The sequence below is a fragment of the Pseudophryne corroboree genome, chromosome 6 (genome assembly GCF_028390025.1).
Source record: "Pseudophryne corroboree isolate aPseCor3 chromosome 6, aPseCor3.hap2, whole genome shotgun sequence".
Taxonomy (NCBI): Eukaryota; Metazoa; Chordata; class Amphibia; order Anura; family Myobatrachidae; genus Pseudophryne; species Pseudophryne corroboree.
This window is the reverse complement of record NC_086449.1, coordinates 87,390,914-87,407,793: the sequence shown is the minus strand read 5'-3', so window position 1 is coordinate 87,407,793 and position 16,880 is coordinate 87,390,914. Positions and strand designations below refer to the sequence as shown.

Genomic DNA, 16,880 nt, shown 5'->3' with positions numbered 1-16,880 from the left:
TTAACCCTTATTAATTTTCACCTGTGTGCTGACCTGGGGTAGCCGACCTGATGGTGTCCTGCACCCCTGAGCCATACCTAGTATTAGGGACCCCAGTGACGGAGACGCCTTGCCGATCGGCCTGGGGGATTAACCCTATATCTGCAGATATACACAACTAAGCTCTCCGTATTATCTGATTATTATGTAGTATTATTTTTCACTCCGTGTGCATTAGGGATAACAAAATGTTTTTTCTTACATATGTTGCAGTAGAGTCAGGATCTCATCCTGAGGCAAAGTGTGAAACCCCAAGACCACTTAACCATGGCCCTTGTGATCCGCCCACAAGCAACGGTGGGCCTCTGCGACTCCCACTGCGGTGTAAATGGATTTGAGTGTAGTCTCAGTTTTCTGGTCAGCAGGGTCTTTTAGAGAGATAGCACCAGGTACAGGCAGCACAAACTTGCGTGACAGCCTGTACACTGAGGTATCCACAATTGGAGGGTTCTCCCATACCTTCCTATCCTCAGGGGGGAAAGGGAAGGTATTTAGCAACCGCCTAGGGGTTTGAAATTTTTTGTCAGGATTAACCCACGCCTCTTTAAAAAAACTGTGTTTAATTCCTTGGAGACAGGGAATGTGGCAGTAGATTTTGGTTTCACATTAAAAAACAACTCATCAGGTTCTGTCTCTTTATCTGGTATATTGAGGACTTCTCTAATAGAATATATTAGGGCTTCAACACCCAGAGACAGCGTATTATCACCTTCCAAATCTGGCAAGTCATTTCCAGAGTCAGATTGGAGTACATGTGGGAGTGTGCGGTTAAGCGATAGCAGCAGGGAGGGCTGTGAAGCCTGTCTGGTCAGCAGCATTGACTAAAAAATCATCCACAGATTTCTTTAGCATTTGCCTTTCCTGTCTGGCAGTAGCCAAGTCAGAATTTACATTAGATATCATTCCTTTAAATGATTTTAACCACTCTGGTTCCTGTGTACTGATTCCCTGAGAAGGGAGAAAGCATTGATTACATAGTAGAGATCCCCCCCTGGAGAAAGGGAAAAACTTTGTGTTGCAGGGTGGACACAGCCTTTTTTACCAGACATATTGATAAACACACACACACACACACACACACGGGTGTGGTTCGTTTTATCGACAGTGTCTAGGTCGACCACTATAGGTCGACAGTCACTAGGTCGACATGGATGGAAGGTCGACAGGGTTTCTAGGTCGACATGTGCTAGGTCGACAGGTCTAAAGGTCGACATGAGGATTTTTATTTTTTTTGGTGTCGTTTTCTCCGTAAAGTGACCGGGATCCCAAATTAGTGCACCGCGTCCACTCGCATGGCTCGCTTCGCTCGCCATGCTTCGGGCATGGTGCCTTCGCTCCGCTACCGCTTCGCTCGGCCCCCTTTTTACCGTTCCAATCGTAGTCCACATGGATCGTTAAGTATGAAAAAATCCACAAACAAAAAAAAAAGAAGAATTACTCACCGGTAATTCTATTTCTCGTAGTCCGTAGTGGATGCTGGGACTCCGTAAGGACCATGGGGAATAGCGGCTCCGCAGGAGACTGGGCACAACTATAAAGAAAGCTTTAGGTCTAACTGGTGTGCACTGGCTCCTCCCACTATGACCCTCCTCCAGACTTCAGTTAGGATACTGTGCCCGGAAGAGCCGACATAATAAGGAAGGATTTTGAATCCCGGGTAAGACTCATACCAGCCACACCAATCACACCGTATAACTCGTGATACAATACCCAGTTAACAGTATGATAACAACTGAGCCTCTCAACAGATGGCTCAACAATAACCCTTTAGTTAAACAATAACTATATACAAGTATTGCAGACAATCCGCACTTGGGATGGGCGCCCAGCATCCACTACGGACTACGAGAAATAGAATTACCGGTGAGTAAATTCTTATTTTCTCTGACGTCCTAAGTGGATGCTGGGACTCCGTAAGGACCATGGGGATTATACCAAAGCTCCCAAACGGGCGGGAGAGTGCGGATGACTCTGCAGCACCGAATGAGCAAATTCTAGGTCCTCCTCAGCCAGGGTGTCAAACTTGTAGAATTTAGCAAACATGTTTGACCCCGACCAAGTAGCTGCCCGGCAAAGTTGAAGAGCCGAGACCCCTCGGGCAGCCGCCCAAGAAGAGCCCACCTTCCTCGTGGAATGGGCTCTCACTGATTTAGGATGCGGCAGTCCAGCCGCAGAATGTGCAAGCTGAATCGTACTACAGATCCAGCGAGCAATAGTCTGCTTTGAAGCAGGTGCACCCAACTATTATACTATTATTGGGCGCATACAGGATAAAGAGCGAGTCAGTCTTTCGGACTCCAGCTGTCCTGGAAACAGATTTTCAGGGCCCTGACTACGTCCAACAACTTGGAAGCCTCCAAGTCTTTTGTAGCCGCAGGCACCACGATAGGTTGGTTCAGATTAAAAGCTGATACCACTTTAGGGAGAAACTGGGGACGAGTCCTCAATTCTGCCCTATCCATATGGAAAATCAGATAAGGGCTTTTACATGACAAAGCCGCCAATTCTGATACACGCCTGGCCGAAGCCAAGGCCAACAACATGACCACTTTCCACGTGAGATATTTCAAACCAATGTGACTTTAGGAAATCCAACACCACGTTGAGATCCCAAGGTGCCACTGGAGGCACAAAAGGGGGCTGAATATGCAGCACTCCCTTAACAAAAGTTTGAACTTCAGGTAGTGAAGCCAGTTCTCTCTGGAAGAAAAACGATAGAGCCGAAATCTGGACCTTAATGGAACCCAATTTAAGGCCCATAGTCACCCCTGACTGTAGGAAGTGCAGGAAACGGCCCAGCTGAAATTCCTCCGTTGGGGCCTTCCTGGCCTCACACCACGCAACATATTTTCGCCATATGTGGTGATAATGGTTTGCGGTTACTTCTTTCCTAGCTTTAATCAGCGTAGGAATGACTTCCTCCGGAATGCCCTTTTCCTTCAGGATCCGATGTTCAACCGCCGTGACGTCAAACGCAGCCGCGGTAAGTCTTGGAACAGACAAGGCCCCTGCTGCAGCAGGTCTTGTCTGAGCGGTAGAGGCCATGGGTCCTCAGATCATTTCTTGAAGTTCCGGGTACCAAGCTCTTTTTGGCCAATCCGGAACAATGAGTATAGTTCTTACTCCTCTTCTCCGTATTATCCTCAGTACCTTTGGTATGAGAGGAAGAGGAGGGAACACATAAACCGACCGGTACACCCACGGTGTCACTAGAGCGTCCACAGCTATCGCCTGCGGGTCTCTTGACCTGGCGCAATACTTTTCTAGCTTTTTGTTTAGGCGGGAAGCCATCATGTCCACCTGTGGCCTTTCCCAACGGTTTACAATCAGTTGGAAGACTTCTGGATGAAGTCCCCACTCTCCCGGGTGGAGGTCGTGCCTGCTGAGGAAGTCTGCTTCCCAGTTGTCCACTCCCGGAATGAACACTGCTGACAGTGCTAACACGTGATTTTCCGCCCATCGGATAATCCTTGTGGCTTCTGCCATCGCCGTCCTGCTTCTCGTGCCGCCCTGTCGGTTTACATGGGCGACCGCCGTGATGTTGTCTGACTGGATCAGTACCGGCTGGTTTTGAAGCAGGGGTTTTGCCTGATTTAGGGCATTGTAAATGGCCCTTAGTTCCAGAATATTTATGTGCAGGGAAGTCTCCTGACTTGACCATAGTCCTTGGAAGTTTCTTCCCTGTGTGACTGCCCCCCAGCCTCGAAGGCTGGCATCCGTGGTCACCAGGACCCAGTCCTGTATGCCGAATCTGCGGCCCTCTTGAAGATGAGCACTCTGCAGCCACCACAGCAGAGACACCCTTGTCCTTGGAGACAGGGTTATCAGCCGATGCTTCTGAAGATGCGATCCGGACCACTTGTCCAACAGGTCCCACTGAAAGGTTCTTGCATGGAACCTGCCGAATGGAATTGCTTCGTAGGAAGCTACCATCTTTCCCAGGATCCGCGTGCAGTGATGCACCGACACCTGTTTTGGTTTTAGGAGGCCTCTGACTAGAGATGACAGCTCCTTGGCCTTCTCCTCCGGGAGAAACACTTTTTTCTGTTCTGTGTCCAGAACCATCCCCAGGAACAGTAGACGTGTCGTAGGGACCAGCTGCGACTTTGGAATGTTTAGAATCCATCCGTGCTGTTGTAGCACCTCCCGAGATAGTGCTACCCCGACCAACAACTGCTCTCTGGACCTCGCCTTTATCAGGAGATCGTCCAAGTACGGGATAATTAAAACTCCCTTCTTTCGAAGGAGTATCATCATTTCGGCCATTACCTTGGTAAAGACCCTCGGAGCCGTGGATAGACCGAACGGCAACGTCTGGAATTGGTAATGACAATCCTGTACCACAAATCTGAGGTATTCCTGGTGAGGATGGTAAATGGGGACATGCAGGTAAGCATCCTTGATGTCCAGTGATACCATGTAATCCCCCTCGTCCAGGCTTGCAATAACCGCCCAGAGCGATTCCATCTTGAACTTGAATTTTTTTTTATATATGTGTTCAAGGATTTCAAATTTAAAATGGGTCTCACCGAACCGTCCGGTTTTGGTACCACAAACATTGTGGAATAGTAACCCCGTCCTTGTTGAAGTAGGGGTACCTTTACTATCACCTGTTGTGAATACAGCTTGTGAATTGCCTTTAACACTGCCTCCCTGCCTGAGGGAGTGGTTGGCAAAGCAGATTTGAGGAAACGGCGGGGGGGAAGACGTCTCGAATTCCAGCTTGTACCCCTGAGATACTATCTGAAAAATCCAGGGATCCACTCGTGAGCGAGCCCACTGATTGCTGAAATATTTGAGACGGGCCCCCATCGTACCTGGCTCCGCCTGTGGAGCCCCAGCGTCATGCTGTGGACTTAGAGGAAGCGGGGGGAGGACTTTTGCTCCTGGGAACTGGCTGTATGCTGCAGCTTTTTTCCCCTACCTCTGCCTCTGGGCAGAAAGGACGCGCCTTTAACCCGCTTGCCCCTATTGGGCCGAAAGGACTGTACCTGATAATACGGTGCTTTCTTTGGCTGTGAGGGAACATGGGGTAAAAATGTAGACTTCCCAGCTGTTGCTGTGGAAACGAGGTCCGAGAGACCATCCCCGAACAACTCCTCACCCTTATACGGCAGAACTTCCATGTGTCGTTTGGAATCTGCATCTCCTGTCCACTGCCGAGTCCATAACCCTCTCCTGGCAGAAATAGACATTGCACTAATTTTGGATGCCAGCCGGCAAATATCCCTCTGTGCATCCCTCATGTATAAAAGTGCGTCTTTTATATGCTCTACGGTTAGCAATATAGTGTCCCTGTCTAGGGTATCTATATTTTCTGACAGGGAATCTGACCATGCAGCTGCAGCACTGCACATCCATGCTGAAGCAATAGCTGGTCTCTCTTCATGCTTCTGGCTCTGTAAGGGGGACGGCGGCGCGGCTCCGGGAACGAACACCAAGGTCGGGTCCTGCGGTCGATCCCTCTGGAGCTAATGGTGTCCAGTAGCCTAAGAAGCCCAAACTACCACCTGTTAGGTAGGTTCGCTTCTTCTCCCCTTAGTCCCTCGCTGCAGTGAGTCTGTTGCCAGCAGATCTCACTGTAAAATAAAAAACCTAAATATACTTTCTTTCTAGGAGCTCAGGAGAGCCCCTAGTGTGCATCCAGCTCAGCCGGGCACAAGATTCTAACTGGAGTCTGGAGGAGGGTCATAGTGGGAGGAGCCAGTGCACACCAGTTAGACCTAAAGCTTTCTTTATAGTTGTGCCCAGTTTCCTGCGGAGCCGCTATTCCCCATGGTCCTTACGGAGTCCCAGCATCCACTTAGGACGTCAGAGAAAAATAATGTGAAAAACTCATGTCGACCTTTAGACCTGTCGACCTAGCACATGTCGACCTAGAAACCCTGTCGACCTTCCATCCATGTCGACCTAGTGACTGTCGACCTATAGTGGTCGACCTAAACATTGTCGACCTAGACACTGTCGATCTTCAGACCAGATCCCCACACACACACACACACACACACACATACACTAAGTGAAATAATACAGAAATAGTGAAAAACACAGTAATATGAACACAGAACTCCAGACAGCCTGTATGGAGTGATATAGAGAGGGATGAGACCAGCACACAATGCCTCACAGCTAAAGCAGTGTTTTGCTGGTCATAAACCAGAGCTTTAGATAAGGTAACAGGTTTTCTGATACTAGAAAAGCTCTCCCCTTTCTATAAATCCCACTGGTACCGTACAAAGTGACTCTGGAGGATCTGTGTAGGAGCAGCGCTTCCCTGTGTGCAGTCAGCAGGCTAAAGTAGCAGGAAATGGCACCTATTCACCTCTCGTCCCGCTCTCCGGGAAGCCCCGCCCCCGTAATGACGCGTGGTCCCCTCTCATGTATTATACTGGCATTTGTGTCCAAATTGCATGGAAACGGGGTTAAAACTAGTGATGAGCGAGGTTCGGTTTTACTCGGTTTTACTCGGTTCTCAAAACGGCATCTTATTGGCTATCCAAAACACGTGACATCCGTGAGCCAATAAGATGCCGTTTTGAGAACCGAGTAAAACCGAGTAAAACCGAGTAAAACCGAATCCGCTCATCACTAGTTAAAACCCCTTCCTGTACTAGCGTCAGTGTGGGTGTCCACAGCGGGCAACGCAGCCAAGTGCCCGTCGCGCTCTTATGCCGCCACTGTCAGCGGAGGCCCGCTAACCGGGGACCCGGTGTCTGTACTCACCGAACCGCGTCTTCGGCATCTGTTAGGTTAGCGGCATGCTGTCGGCGTGCGCACACACCCTGGGGGTATGCAAAACAGCACCTCAGGAGCTTTGTCCTGTCAACGGGGATCCGGACCATTAACCCTGTAAGAGGTTGGTTCAGTGCCCCGCCCCCCCCTCAAAGTGCCACGACGCAGGAAGACTGGTGCCAGCCAGTGCTGCCTGAAAATAACAAACTAAAACAAATTTCTGAAGAACACACTCTGGAGCTCCAGAGAATGCACCCGGCTCCTTTGGCACATTTTTCTAAACTGAATCTGGGGAGGAGCCAGCACACACTGAAGAGTTCTTAAAGTGCCAGGCTCCAACGGACCTGATCTATACCCCATGGTACTAATACTCCCCAATATCCCCTAGGACGTTAGAGAAATAAGCCATGTTTCCTGTACCATGAATACCTGCAAGTATATGCAGAGTAAAGACCATTCACTTAGGCTCTCCCTAAAATCTAAAGCTTTCCTTTATTTTGGCAGCAATCACGCAGTTACACAAATTGCACAGCCTTATCTTATTATTGAGTATTACTGTAAGCAGATCACACTGAATTATAGGCATCACCTACTTGGTTCAAGGCTTTCTGCAGGTGTGGAGTCCCCATTCTGTCTGCAATGTGCCGATACCCAGGATGAGAGAGGAAGAACTTTCTTTCTGCAGCGAGGGCAGCTCGGATATCCTTCTTACCATCAATGTCCTTCTGGCTTCTATTCACAACCCCAACATAGCCTACATAAGAGAAGGGCCTGGGTCATGACAGGTGAGGATGCACCATATGGCTAAGTGTGAAAAACAGAACTTTCTGATCACTCCGCCAGGTAAGCACATTGGGTGTGGATTAATAGATCGACAATGTCTAGATAGATAATCAATAAGTCGACACCACATGCCTGTTAAATATTAGGTCGAAAGATGAATGGTAAACCCATTTTCTCCTCTTTTTATTTTAATCCATATCTAACCATAACTGTCCCTAGTGCTTACCTGTAACCGTCCCCTGCAGTAGCCCAACCCCAACCGTCCCCTGCAGTACCCCAACCGTCCCCCGCAGTAGCCCAACCCCAACCGCCCCCCGCAGCAGCACAACCCCAACCGTCCCATCCTATTGCCCAACCCTCCCCCTAGTGCCAACCCCTAACAATGTTGATAGGCACATGTCAACCATGTCATTGCTGACCTTTTGTACTTGTTGACCTAATGCATGTCAACCATGGGGTGACAACCTTTTTATTGTGGAAGTAGACATGACAAGCTTTCATCTGGATACCAAGCACAATGCTAGAACAGATGCAGTAATCATGACACATTACCAGGACCAGCGGGCACCTGTTGCCTTCAGTGGAGGCAGCTATCTTGTGAGCTGGCAAACCTTTTATAAAGAGTGCTTTAGGAAGGGACATATGTGCTTTAGGAAGGGACATATCTGATATTAACCACTTCCTCTGATACTGTTCCTTAACAATTATAGTGGTTAACAGCTGCACAGGAACCACAAAGATGTGCTGAGACAACCCGTGTCAAGGATGTTATGTCACTAGAATCAATATCTAGAGGGGAACATGTCCCTTTGGTTATAAGTGTCCAGATATATATTGGTCCAGCCCATAAAATAGCTGCCTCCATTTACACAGCAATAAGTACATGGAGGATTTTCAGGCAATAAATAAGGCTAAGGCCAAGGCGTTTTCCATATGTCTGGCCTGAGCAGCCCCTCCATATAATACATTCATGCTGCCCACAGGATGTTGTTACCTCTCCTTAACGGCAACAGCTTGTTCTCCAGAATATCTCTGGCATCTGTGCCTTCATCCATTAGGTCCAGCTTGGTTATTACACCAATAGTCCTCAAACCTAGAAGGAAGATACATAGGGTGGAATTCAAATGTTTGAAAAATCAGTTGGGTGTCTGTTTTTTCCTATCTAATAGACAGGAAAAAACAGACACCCAACCGACTTTTCAAACATTTGAGTCTCCCCCATATAAGCAAACACGATTAGTAACAGGTTTATTTTATTGGGAGCCAATTCACCTACCAGTATATATTTTTTAAATTATGGGAGTAAACCGGAGCACCCGGAGGAAACCCTGTGCTTGCCCGGGTTTCCTTCAGGTACTCCGGTTTCCTTCCACAATCCAAAAACATACTGGTAGGTTAATTGGCTCCCAATAAAATGAATCCTAGCATAAATGTGTGTGCGAGTACATGTGTGTGGGAATATAGAGTGTAAGCTCTACAGGGGCAGAATCTGATGTGAATGGCCAAATATTCTATATAAAGTGCTGCGGAATGTGTGCGCACTGTAAAAATAACGTGGTGTGACAAACGCACACTTGATAGATAATGGAAAAAGTAACAAATCATTTGAGTTGTAAAAGGCAAAATTAATATAAACCATTAATAGAGTACTGTGAGTTAATGTGGTACATTGTTTGGGCTAGGAGTATCTGGCAAGAGTTTATAGTGGTCGCCCTACTGGACGTTGAGTACGAAGGGTGAGAGAACAGTATCTGCGGATTATATAAGCTTGATGTAATAGTCCCTGCAATCAGACAGTTCAGTCGTACAGATAGTTTACATTTGTGCTGTATAACAGATACATTGTGCATGACGACACAACCGAAACCATAAATTCTAAAATAAAAAATAAAAACACACACAACAAAATAACCTCCTAATTCCAGCTAAACCACATTTCCTGACCTACTTCCCCCTGTCTGAATTATGATGCAATATGACCCCATGATCCAGTACATGCAACTACCAAAGATGTGCAAAACACAATTTAAATGTGTGATTGGGGCCCAGCCTATCACTACTACCAACTACAGTGTAATTCTAAAGCTGGCCCAATGATGCACTACACTATTCTCAGTCTGCAGCCGTCCAATGAGTAATACTGAGAAAACCCAGACTGAACAAGGGGCCTAATTCAGACCTGAACGCTATTTTTTGCAGCGCTGCGATCAGATAATCGCCGCCTATGAGGGAGTGTAGTTTTGCTTTGCAAGTGTACGATCACATGTGCAGACGAGCACTACAAAAAAGTTTTGTGCAGTTTCTGAGTTGCCCAGGACTTACTCAGCCGCTGCGATCACTTCAGCCTGTCCGGGCCCGGAATTGACATCAGACACCCGCCCTGCAAACGCTTGGACACGCCTGCGTTTTTCCAACCACTCCCAGAAAACGGTCAGTTGACACCCATGAACGCCCTCTTCCTGTCAATCTCCTTGCGATGGGCTGTGCGAATAGCTTCTTCGTAAAATCCATCGCACAGCAATGATCCGCTTTGTATCTGTACAACACGTCTGCGCATTGCGGTGTATATACATACGCAGTTATGACCTGATTGCAGTGCAGCAAAAAAAATCTAGCGTGCGATCAGGTCTGAATGACCCCCAAGGTATATACACATACGTATTACCCAACATAAATCCAAATCATCAATCCAGTAAGTGAATGGCCGATGGTGTATACTGCTGTGGATATTGAGAATCCTGGGATCCGAGAGATATCCCTACATGCTGTTCAGAAAAAAAAACATCCCACACACATTGCAGCACATATATGATGTAAAGTAATGTAACCATAGCAACCTTAAAATGCTTTCTCTCATTTTACAAACCGCATTAGAAACAGAACGATGACTATAAATGATGGCTCAGCCTTACCCTGTGGATCCACCTCCTTTGCCATTTTTAAGGCATCCGAATTTGCCAGGTCTGTGTTGGCGGGTGTGACTGCCAGGATGAGGCAGCTGTCCCTATTGATGAACTGCAGAATCATGTCCTTGATCTGGTACTCAATGTCCTGAGGCTGGTCACCGACTGGGACCTTTGTAATACCCGGGAGATCAATCAAGGTCAGGTTCAAAACTGAGAGGTGGAAAAGAGTGCCATAAATACAAATTAGTTAGACAACTGAGCACATAACTAAAGGTGCATACACACTGTGCGATTTTACCTCCGATATGGACTATATAGTCCATATTGGAAGTAAATAAAGTGTATTTCGCACCATGTGTATGCACCTTGTGATGCCGATGCGTGGTCCTGCGGGTTCGACATTGTAATGAAATATACTGTATATATCAGAGGCTCATGCCTACAGCGTCAAGATAGTCCGTATCGGCCGCCGCACGGGTCGCATCTGTGTACGCACCTTAAGTCAATTATACGATCACATAAGTACTTAAATCTTATTCTCAGACCTCCCTTTTGGGGTCTTATCACACACAAGGGTGGGTTTAGGATTGTATGATAGTAATGTAACATTCACTCTGATCCTGTGATGTAATGTAACCTGGTGACTGGAGCCGGATGTTAGCACATATTTACACCATTCTCCTGCAGCCACCCCTCACGTATCTAGTAAGTCGACATTTTCTCTGACAGTCGAAACTGCTTCTTACAGATTCATACTCAAATACGAGTTGATGCTAAAACATTAGCTGGAACATTCAGCCACCAAACACATTCCGTGCTGGACATAACTGCCCATGGTGTAGAGCAGGGGTGGGGAACCTCAGGCCCGCGGGCCGTATAAGGCCCTCAGAGCCACTTGATCCGGCCCGGCCAGGCTCACCTAACCGAGGGAGATGCCGGGCGCCCGCTGAGATTTTGTTACTAGCGGGCGCCCAGCTTCTTCCCCTCAGCAGCAGACGGAGGCAGGAGCTCACTCCTGAGCTCCAGCTTCCAGCTCTGGCAGTGTACGTTGGCGGTGCTATGGGAGTGATGTCATGACGTCTCTCCCATAGCTCTGAGGAGCGGGTGGCCAGGCAGAGGGCAACGGTCCGGAAGCAGGAGCGGGGCTGGTGAGTATTGTGGGGGTTTTTTTCTTTTAATGTGTGTGTGTGTGTAAGCGGCGCTACTAGGGGGCATATCTAATGGGGCATATTTAATGGGGCATAACAACTGACTGGGGGGATATCTAATGGGGCATAACAACTGACTGGGAGCATATCTACTGGGGCATAACAACTGACTGGGGGTATATCTACTGGGGGGCATAACTACTGGGGCATATCTGCTGGGGGGAGGCTATTTTTTAAGTTGATAATTTTTGTATGGCCCCCGAAGTATTTTATAAATATCCAAATGGCCCTTGGTAGAAAAAAGGTTCCCCACCCCTGGTGTAGAGTGTGCAGCGTATGGTTCCTCCCTACTGAGCAGGCCGCAGTGCTCGCTACTATCGGCTATTAAGAGCAGGCCCAGTAACACTCACGGCTCAGGACACCAATGTCAACAGAAAGCTCTGCAAAACAAATTCCCTTCGAGGATTTCTTCTCCCAAAACAGAAACAGATTAAGTATACACCCCATGTGGGCCATACATATTGAAGTCATACTCTCCACCTTCTGCAATATACGTAACCCAGAGAACAGATGATACAGTACAAGTTGTGAACAGGGGGCATGGCAGCTAATCATATGCTACCCTGTGACTTTTTGTGCCAGCTTCCGCACACCAGCTGTGTGGAGAGAAAAACACCCTGGGCAAGAATAATTTGGTGGAACGTTACTTTTTTTTTGGTTTTGTTTTAGGTTTAATATGTAGAGCAGAACTTTCCAAACTCTGCCACTACAGTCCAGGTTTTAAGGCTATCCAGGCTTGAGCACAGGCTACTTAAATAGTACCTCAGTCATTTTGATTTAACCATCTGGACTCAGGCATGGATATCCTTAAGACCTGGTCTGTAAATGCAGAGTCTGGGAAAGTCTGATGTACAGTATGAATATGTATCCCTTGGTATAGGGTCAGTTCAATTTCATTTTATATACACTTCTTCATAACTAGCATCACAATGGAGTTACTACAGTCATTAGCAAAATAACACGGAAATCAACTTATTCTCATTAATTAGACTGTAAGCTCTTGGGGGAGAAACTCAGTCGTCTTTTGTCTACTATGTCTCAAAATGCGATATACCCAGTGGCACTACAGTTACCCATAATGCATCACTTCATTGCAGCTAGCTGTGCTCTATATGTTTCCTGAGGCTCTAACTTACATCTGGCTGAAAGCGTATTATCTAAAAATAACACAAAAATGAAAGTGCTCGGCCTAGATCATAAAAGGAGCACGTCCAAAGGGGCAGCACGACGGGTCACTTCCAGAACTGGAAACAACTTCTCTGTGGCTAAACACATTGGCTTTGATCATTCAAGTTATTTCATCCATCAGGATAGCTAGCAGCTGTGTGTCTGCAGACCGCTATCCCCCGTCACTACGCACCATGGGGGGAATACACCCGCAGGTTGATGGGGACAGGTGAGATGCCTTTGTTTGATCCAGTTACTCGCTCAGTTTCTGCTTCGATTTCCTGACGAACTTCATCAAAATCTGTGAATTTTTTGGATTTACAGTGCAGGAACTCCGCATATTCTAGAGAACAGGAAAAGTGCAGGTTATATGTCAGTCATGTTACAAGTTCATATTAAAGAGGTTTATTAACATTTTTATTGCACCAGAAAATTGCACAGATAAAAGGTACAGTCACGAGTAGATTGTAACCAGATGCTTACTAACCATCATGTAAGTGTTCCATTTTATTAAATAAGCACCAAATTATAGTATAGCGCCCTCCTGTCTGTCACCCTGTAGTGGGAGGGACAGACCCCACGTCACACAGCTCCCTCCTGTCTGTGTCACCCTGTATTGGGAGGGACATACCACATGTCACATAGCTCCCTCCTATCTGTGTCGCCCTGTGGTGGGAGGGACAGGCTTCATGTCACATAGCTCCCTCCTGTCTGTGTCACCCTGTATTGGGAGGGACAGACCCCCATATCACATAGCTCCCTCCTGTCTGTGTCACCCTGTATTGGGAGGGACAGACCCTATGTTACATAGCTCCCTCCTATCTGTGTCGCCCTGTAGTGGGAGGGACAGGCTCCATGTCACATAGCTCCCTCCTGTCTGTGTCACCCTGTATTGGGAGGGACAAACTATGTTACATAGCTCCCCCCTATCTGTGTCGCCCTGTGTTGGGAGCGACAGACCCTATGTTATATAGCTCCCTCCTGTCTGTCGCCTTGTGGTGGGAGGGACAGACCCTATGTTATATAGCTCCCTCCTGTCAGTGTCGCCTTGTGGTGGGAGGGACAGATCCTATGTTACATAGCTCCCCCCTATCTGTGTCGCCCTGTGGTGGGAGGGACAGACCCTATGTTACATAGCTCCCTCCTGTCTGTGTCATCTTGTGGTGGGAGGGACAGATTCCATGTCTGGAACCTAGCCTTTGTAAAACAATATCAGGGGTCTATTTTCCACGATCAATACAAATGCACGCAAAATTATACAAATGGGTACGATATAAAGAAATCAAGCAATAGCATTTATATTTTCAACAAGCGTGTGCCCTGTTTTATGACACATCTAACCAGATACATGTAATAGCCCCTTTGCTTCACTCTTGTGGGACTCCTCTTCCACAGTATATTTTCCGTAAAGTGCAACATCTGTCAGACACACAGGAACCCTAAGTTTAAGTGAACAATAGCTGTATAAAAAAGGAATATTGCTATAATGTCCACTACTATGAAGTCTCCACAGGACAAAGTTTTGTTGCTTTATAATGTATTTATTAGAGGGGAAAAACTGCAATACAATTTTTAGCGTCCCTCTATCTCTTTCGTAAGGAACATTCTGTTCTACGTTTTGGTTGTGTTAAAACTATTATATAATTCTATTGCCTCCAATCCTAGCAATCCAGTGTCATAACACACCTCAAGACTTAAATATATAAAAAATGAATTGATAAAATAAATGTTCTGCTGGACACGAGAGCCCGGTTTGTGTTTTCTAAGGGTTAATGGCGGCTCTACTTGCAAAACATTTCTGCAAACCGTAATCTGTAACTTAATTTACGATCCAATTACAAACGGTAGTTTGGCCAAAGGGAAACTGTCAAACAGGTTCTACCTGTAAGAAATGGCTTTAAGTAGCTTGTGGTACTAGACTAGATAGAGATAAAGATAGATAGAGATATAAAGATAGATAGATAGAGATATTTTACAAGGCTCAGGATACCCTGTCGTTACACAACAGCTGGAGCAACGCAGACTGCCTACCACCGTCCTAGCGGAGGACTTTGAAGATAATTTGCATTTATTTGCACAAAGAACAGTCAGTGGATATAAAGGATCATACGCCTGGCTCACGTCCATGGACTTCTCATTCGGAGCTGCTGCAGACTGCTCCCTGTACGGTCTGGTATACAGTCCCTGTGCTTATACAGGTCTCTTCTCCAGCAAGGTACGGGAGAAGACATCACCCAGGGTACACCTGGGACAGGTATTCGGCAGCTCACACCCAGGATGCAGCACAAAGGCAGAGGCCAGATACACATGATGTTGAAAAGAAGAAAAGTGATGCAGTAGAAGTACCTGTCTTAGAAAAGATGAGCTGGAGGATGAGGGGGCGACGTGTGACAATTCCAGATCCACGGGGCAGGAAATCTCTGCAAGAAATAACAAGATTAAGAAAAAAAGTTAAAGATCGGAATTTGTGGGAGAAATCCAGTACCCGCAATGTCTCACTCTTAACCTACATAAGGGTTATAGATCACTGATAGTGTAAATAGAACATTACATGTTTAATATGGTACTAGGTGAACAGATCTGCCGTAACACACGTTAATGTGTCCTGGACCCAGCTACAGCGGACACGGTTTAGTGGTGAAGTAACAAATAATACATTTCATATACACATTAACAGGTAAATGGACGCCCCAACCCATAGCACCTGCTACTAAACGCTCTGCCACTGACAGCAGCCTGGAGAAGTCTGAAGTGCAGTGTGAGAAGACATCAGACTGGAGGGTAAAAAATATAAGATTTTAAACCTACCGGTAAACATTTTTCTCCTAGTCCGTAGAGGATGCTGGGGACTCCATAAGGACCATGGGGTATAGACGGGCTCCGCAGGAGACATGGACACTATAAAGAACTTTAGATATGGGTGTGCACTGGCTCCTCCCTCTATGCCCCTCCTCCAGACCTCAATTAGAGAAACTGTGCCCAGAGGAGATGGACAATACGAGGAAAGGATTTTGTTAATCTAAGGGCAAGATTCATACCAGCCCACACCATCCACACCGTATAACCTGGAATATACGCAACCAGTTAACAGTATGAACAAAACAATATCAGCTAAAGACTGATCTCAACTGTAACATAACCCTTATGTAAGCAACAACTATATACAAAACTTGCAGATTTTGTCCGCACTGGGACGGGCGCCCAGCATCCTACGAACTAGGAGAAAAAGATTTACCGATAGGTTTAAAATCTTATTTTCTCTTACGTCCTAGAGGATGCTGGGGACTCCGTAAGGACCATGGGGTTTAAACCAAAGCTCCTGACCGGGCGGGAGAGTGCGGACGACTCTGCAGCACCGACTGAGCAAACGCAAGGTCCTCATTAGCCAGGGTATCAAACTTATAGAACTTTGCAAAAGTGTTTGAACCCGACCAGGTAGCTGCTCGGCAAAGCTATAAAGCCGAGACGCCTCAGGCAGCCGCCCAAGAAGAGCCCACCTTCCTAGTGGAATGGGCCTTTACCGAATTTGGTAACGGCAATCCTGCCGTAGAATGAGCCTGCTGAATCGTGTTACAGATCCAGCGAGCAATAGTCTGCTTCGAAGCAGGAGCGCCAACTTTGTTGGCTGCATACAGGACAAGCAGTGCTTCTGTTTTCCTAACCCGAGCCATCCTGGCTACAAAGTTTTTTAAGGCCCCGACTACATCCAGGGACTTGGAATCCTCCAAGTCACCCGTAGCCACAGGCACCACAATCGGTTGGTTCATATGAAAAGAAGAAACCACCATAGGCAAAAATTGAGGACGAGTCCTCAACTCTGCTCTATCCACATGGAAAATCGAATAGCGGCTGTTGTGAGACAAGGCCGCCAATTCGGCCACCCGCCTTGCAGATACCAAGGCCAACAACATAACCATCTTCCAAGTGAGAAATTTTAATTCAACCGTTTGAAGAGGTTCAAACCAGTGAGACTTCAGGAACCATAACACCACGTTAATGTCCCATGGTGCCACTGGGGGCACAAAAGGAGGCTGGATGTGCAGCA

General features: G+C 47.0%; 1 protein-coding gene across 5 annotated transcripts in view; it reads right to left on the bottom strand.

Annotated features, from left to right (window-relative positions):
* DNM2 (dynamin 2) overlaps positions 1-16,880 on the bottom strand; it is a 184,674-nt gene that overhangs the window by 131,799 nt on the left and 35,995 nt on the right. For all 5 annotated transcript variants that reach the window (XM_063931416.1, XM_063931419.1, XM_063931417.1 and 2 more), the window contains exons 2-6: positions 15,182-15,255; positions 13,029-13,178; positions 10,467-10,670; positions 8,549-8,647; positions 7,365-7,525 (exon numbers count right to left, since the gene is read on the bottom strand). In XM_063931416.1, coding sequence (XP_063787486.1) covers positions 7,365-7,525; positions 8,549-8,647; positions 10,467-10,670; positions 13,029-13,178; positions 15,182-15,255 — 688 coding nt within the window. The remainder of the gene's footprint in view (positions 1-7,364; positions 7,526-8,548; positions 8,648-10,466; positions 10,671-13,028; positions 13,179-15,181; positions 15,256-16,880) is intronic.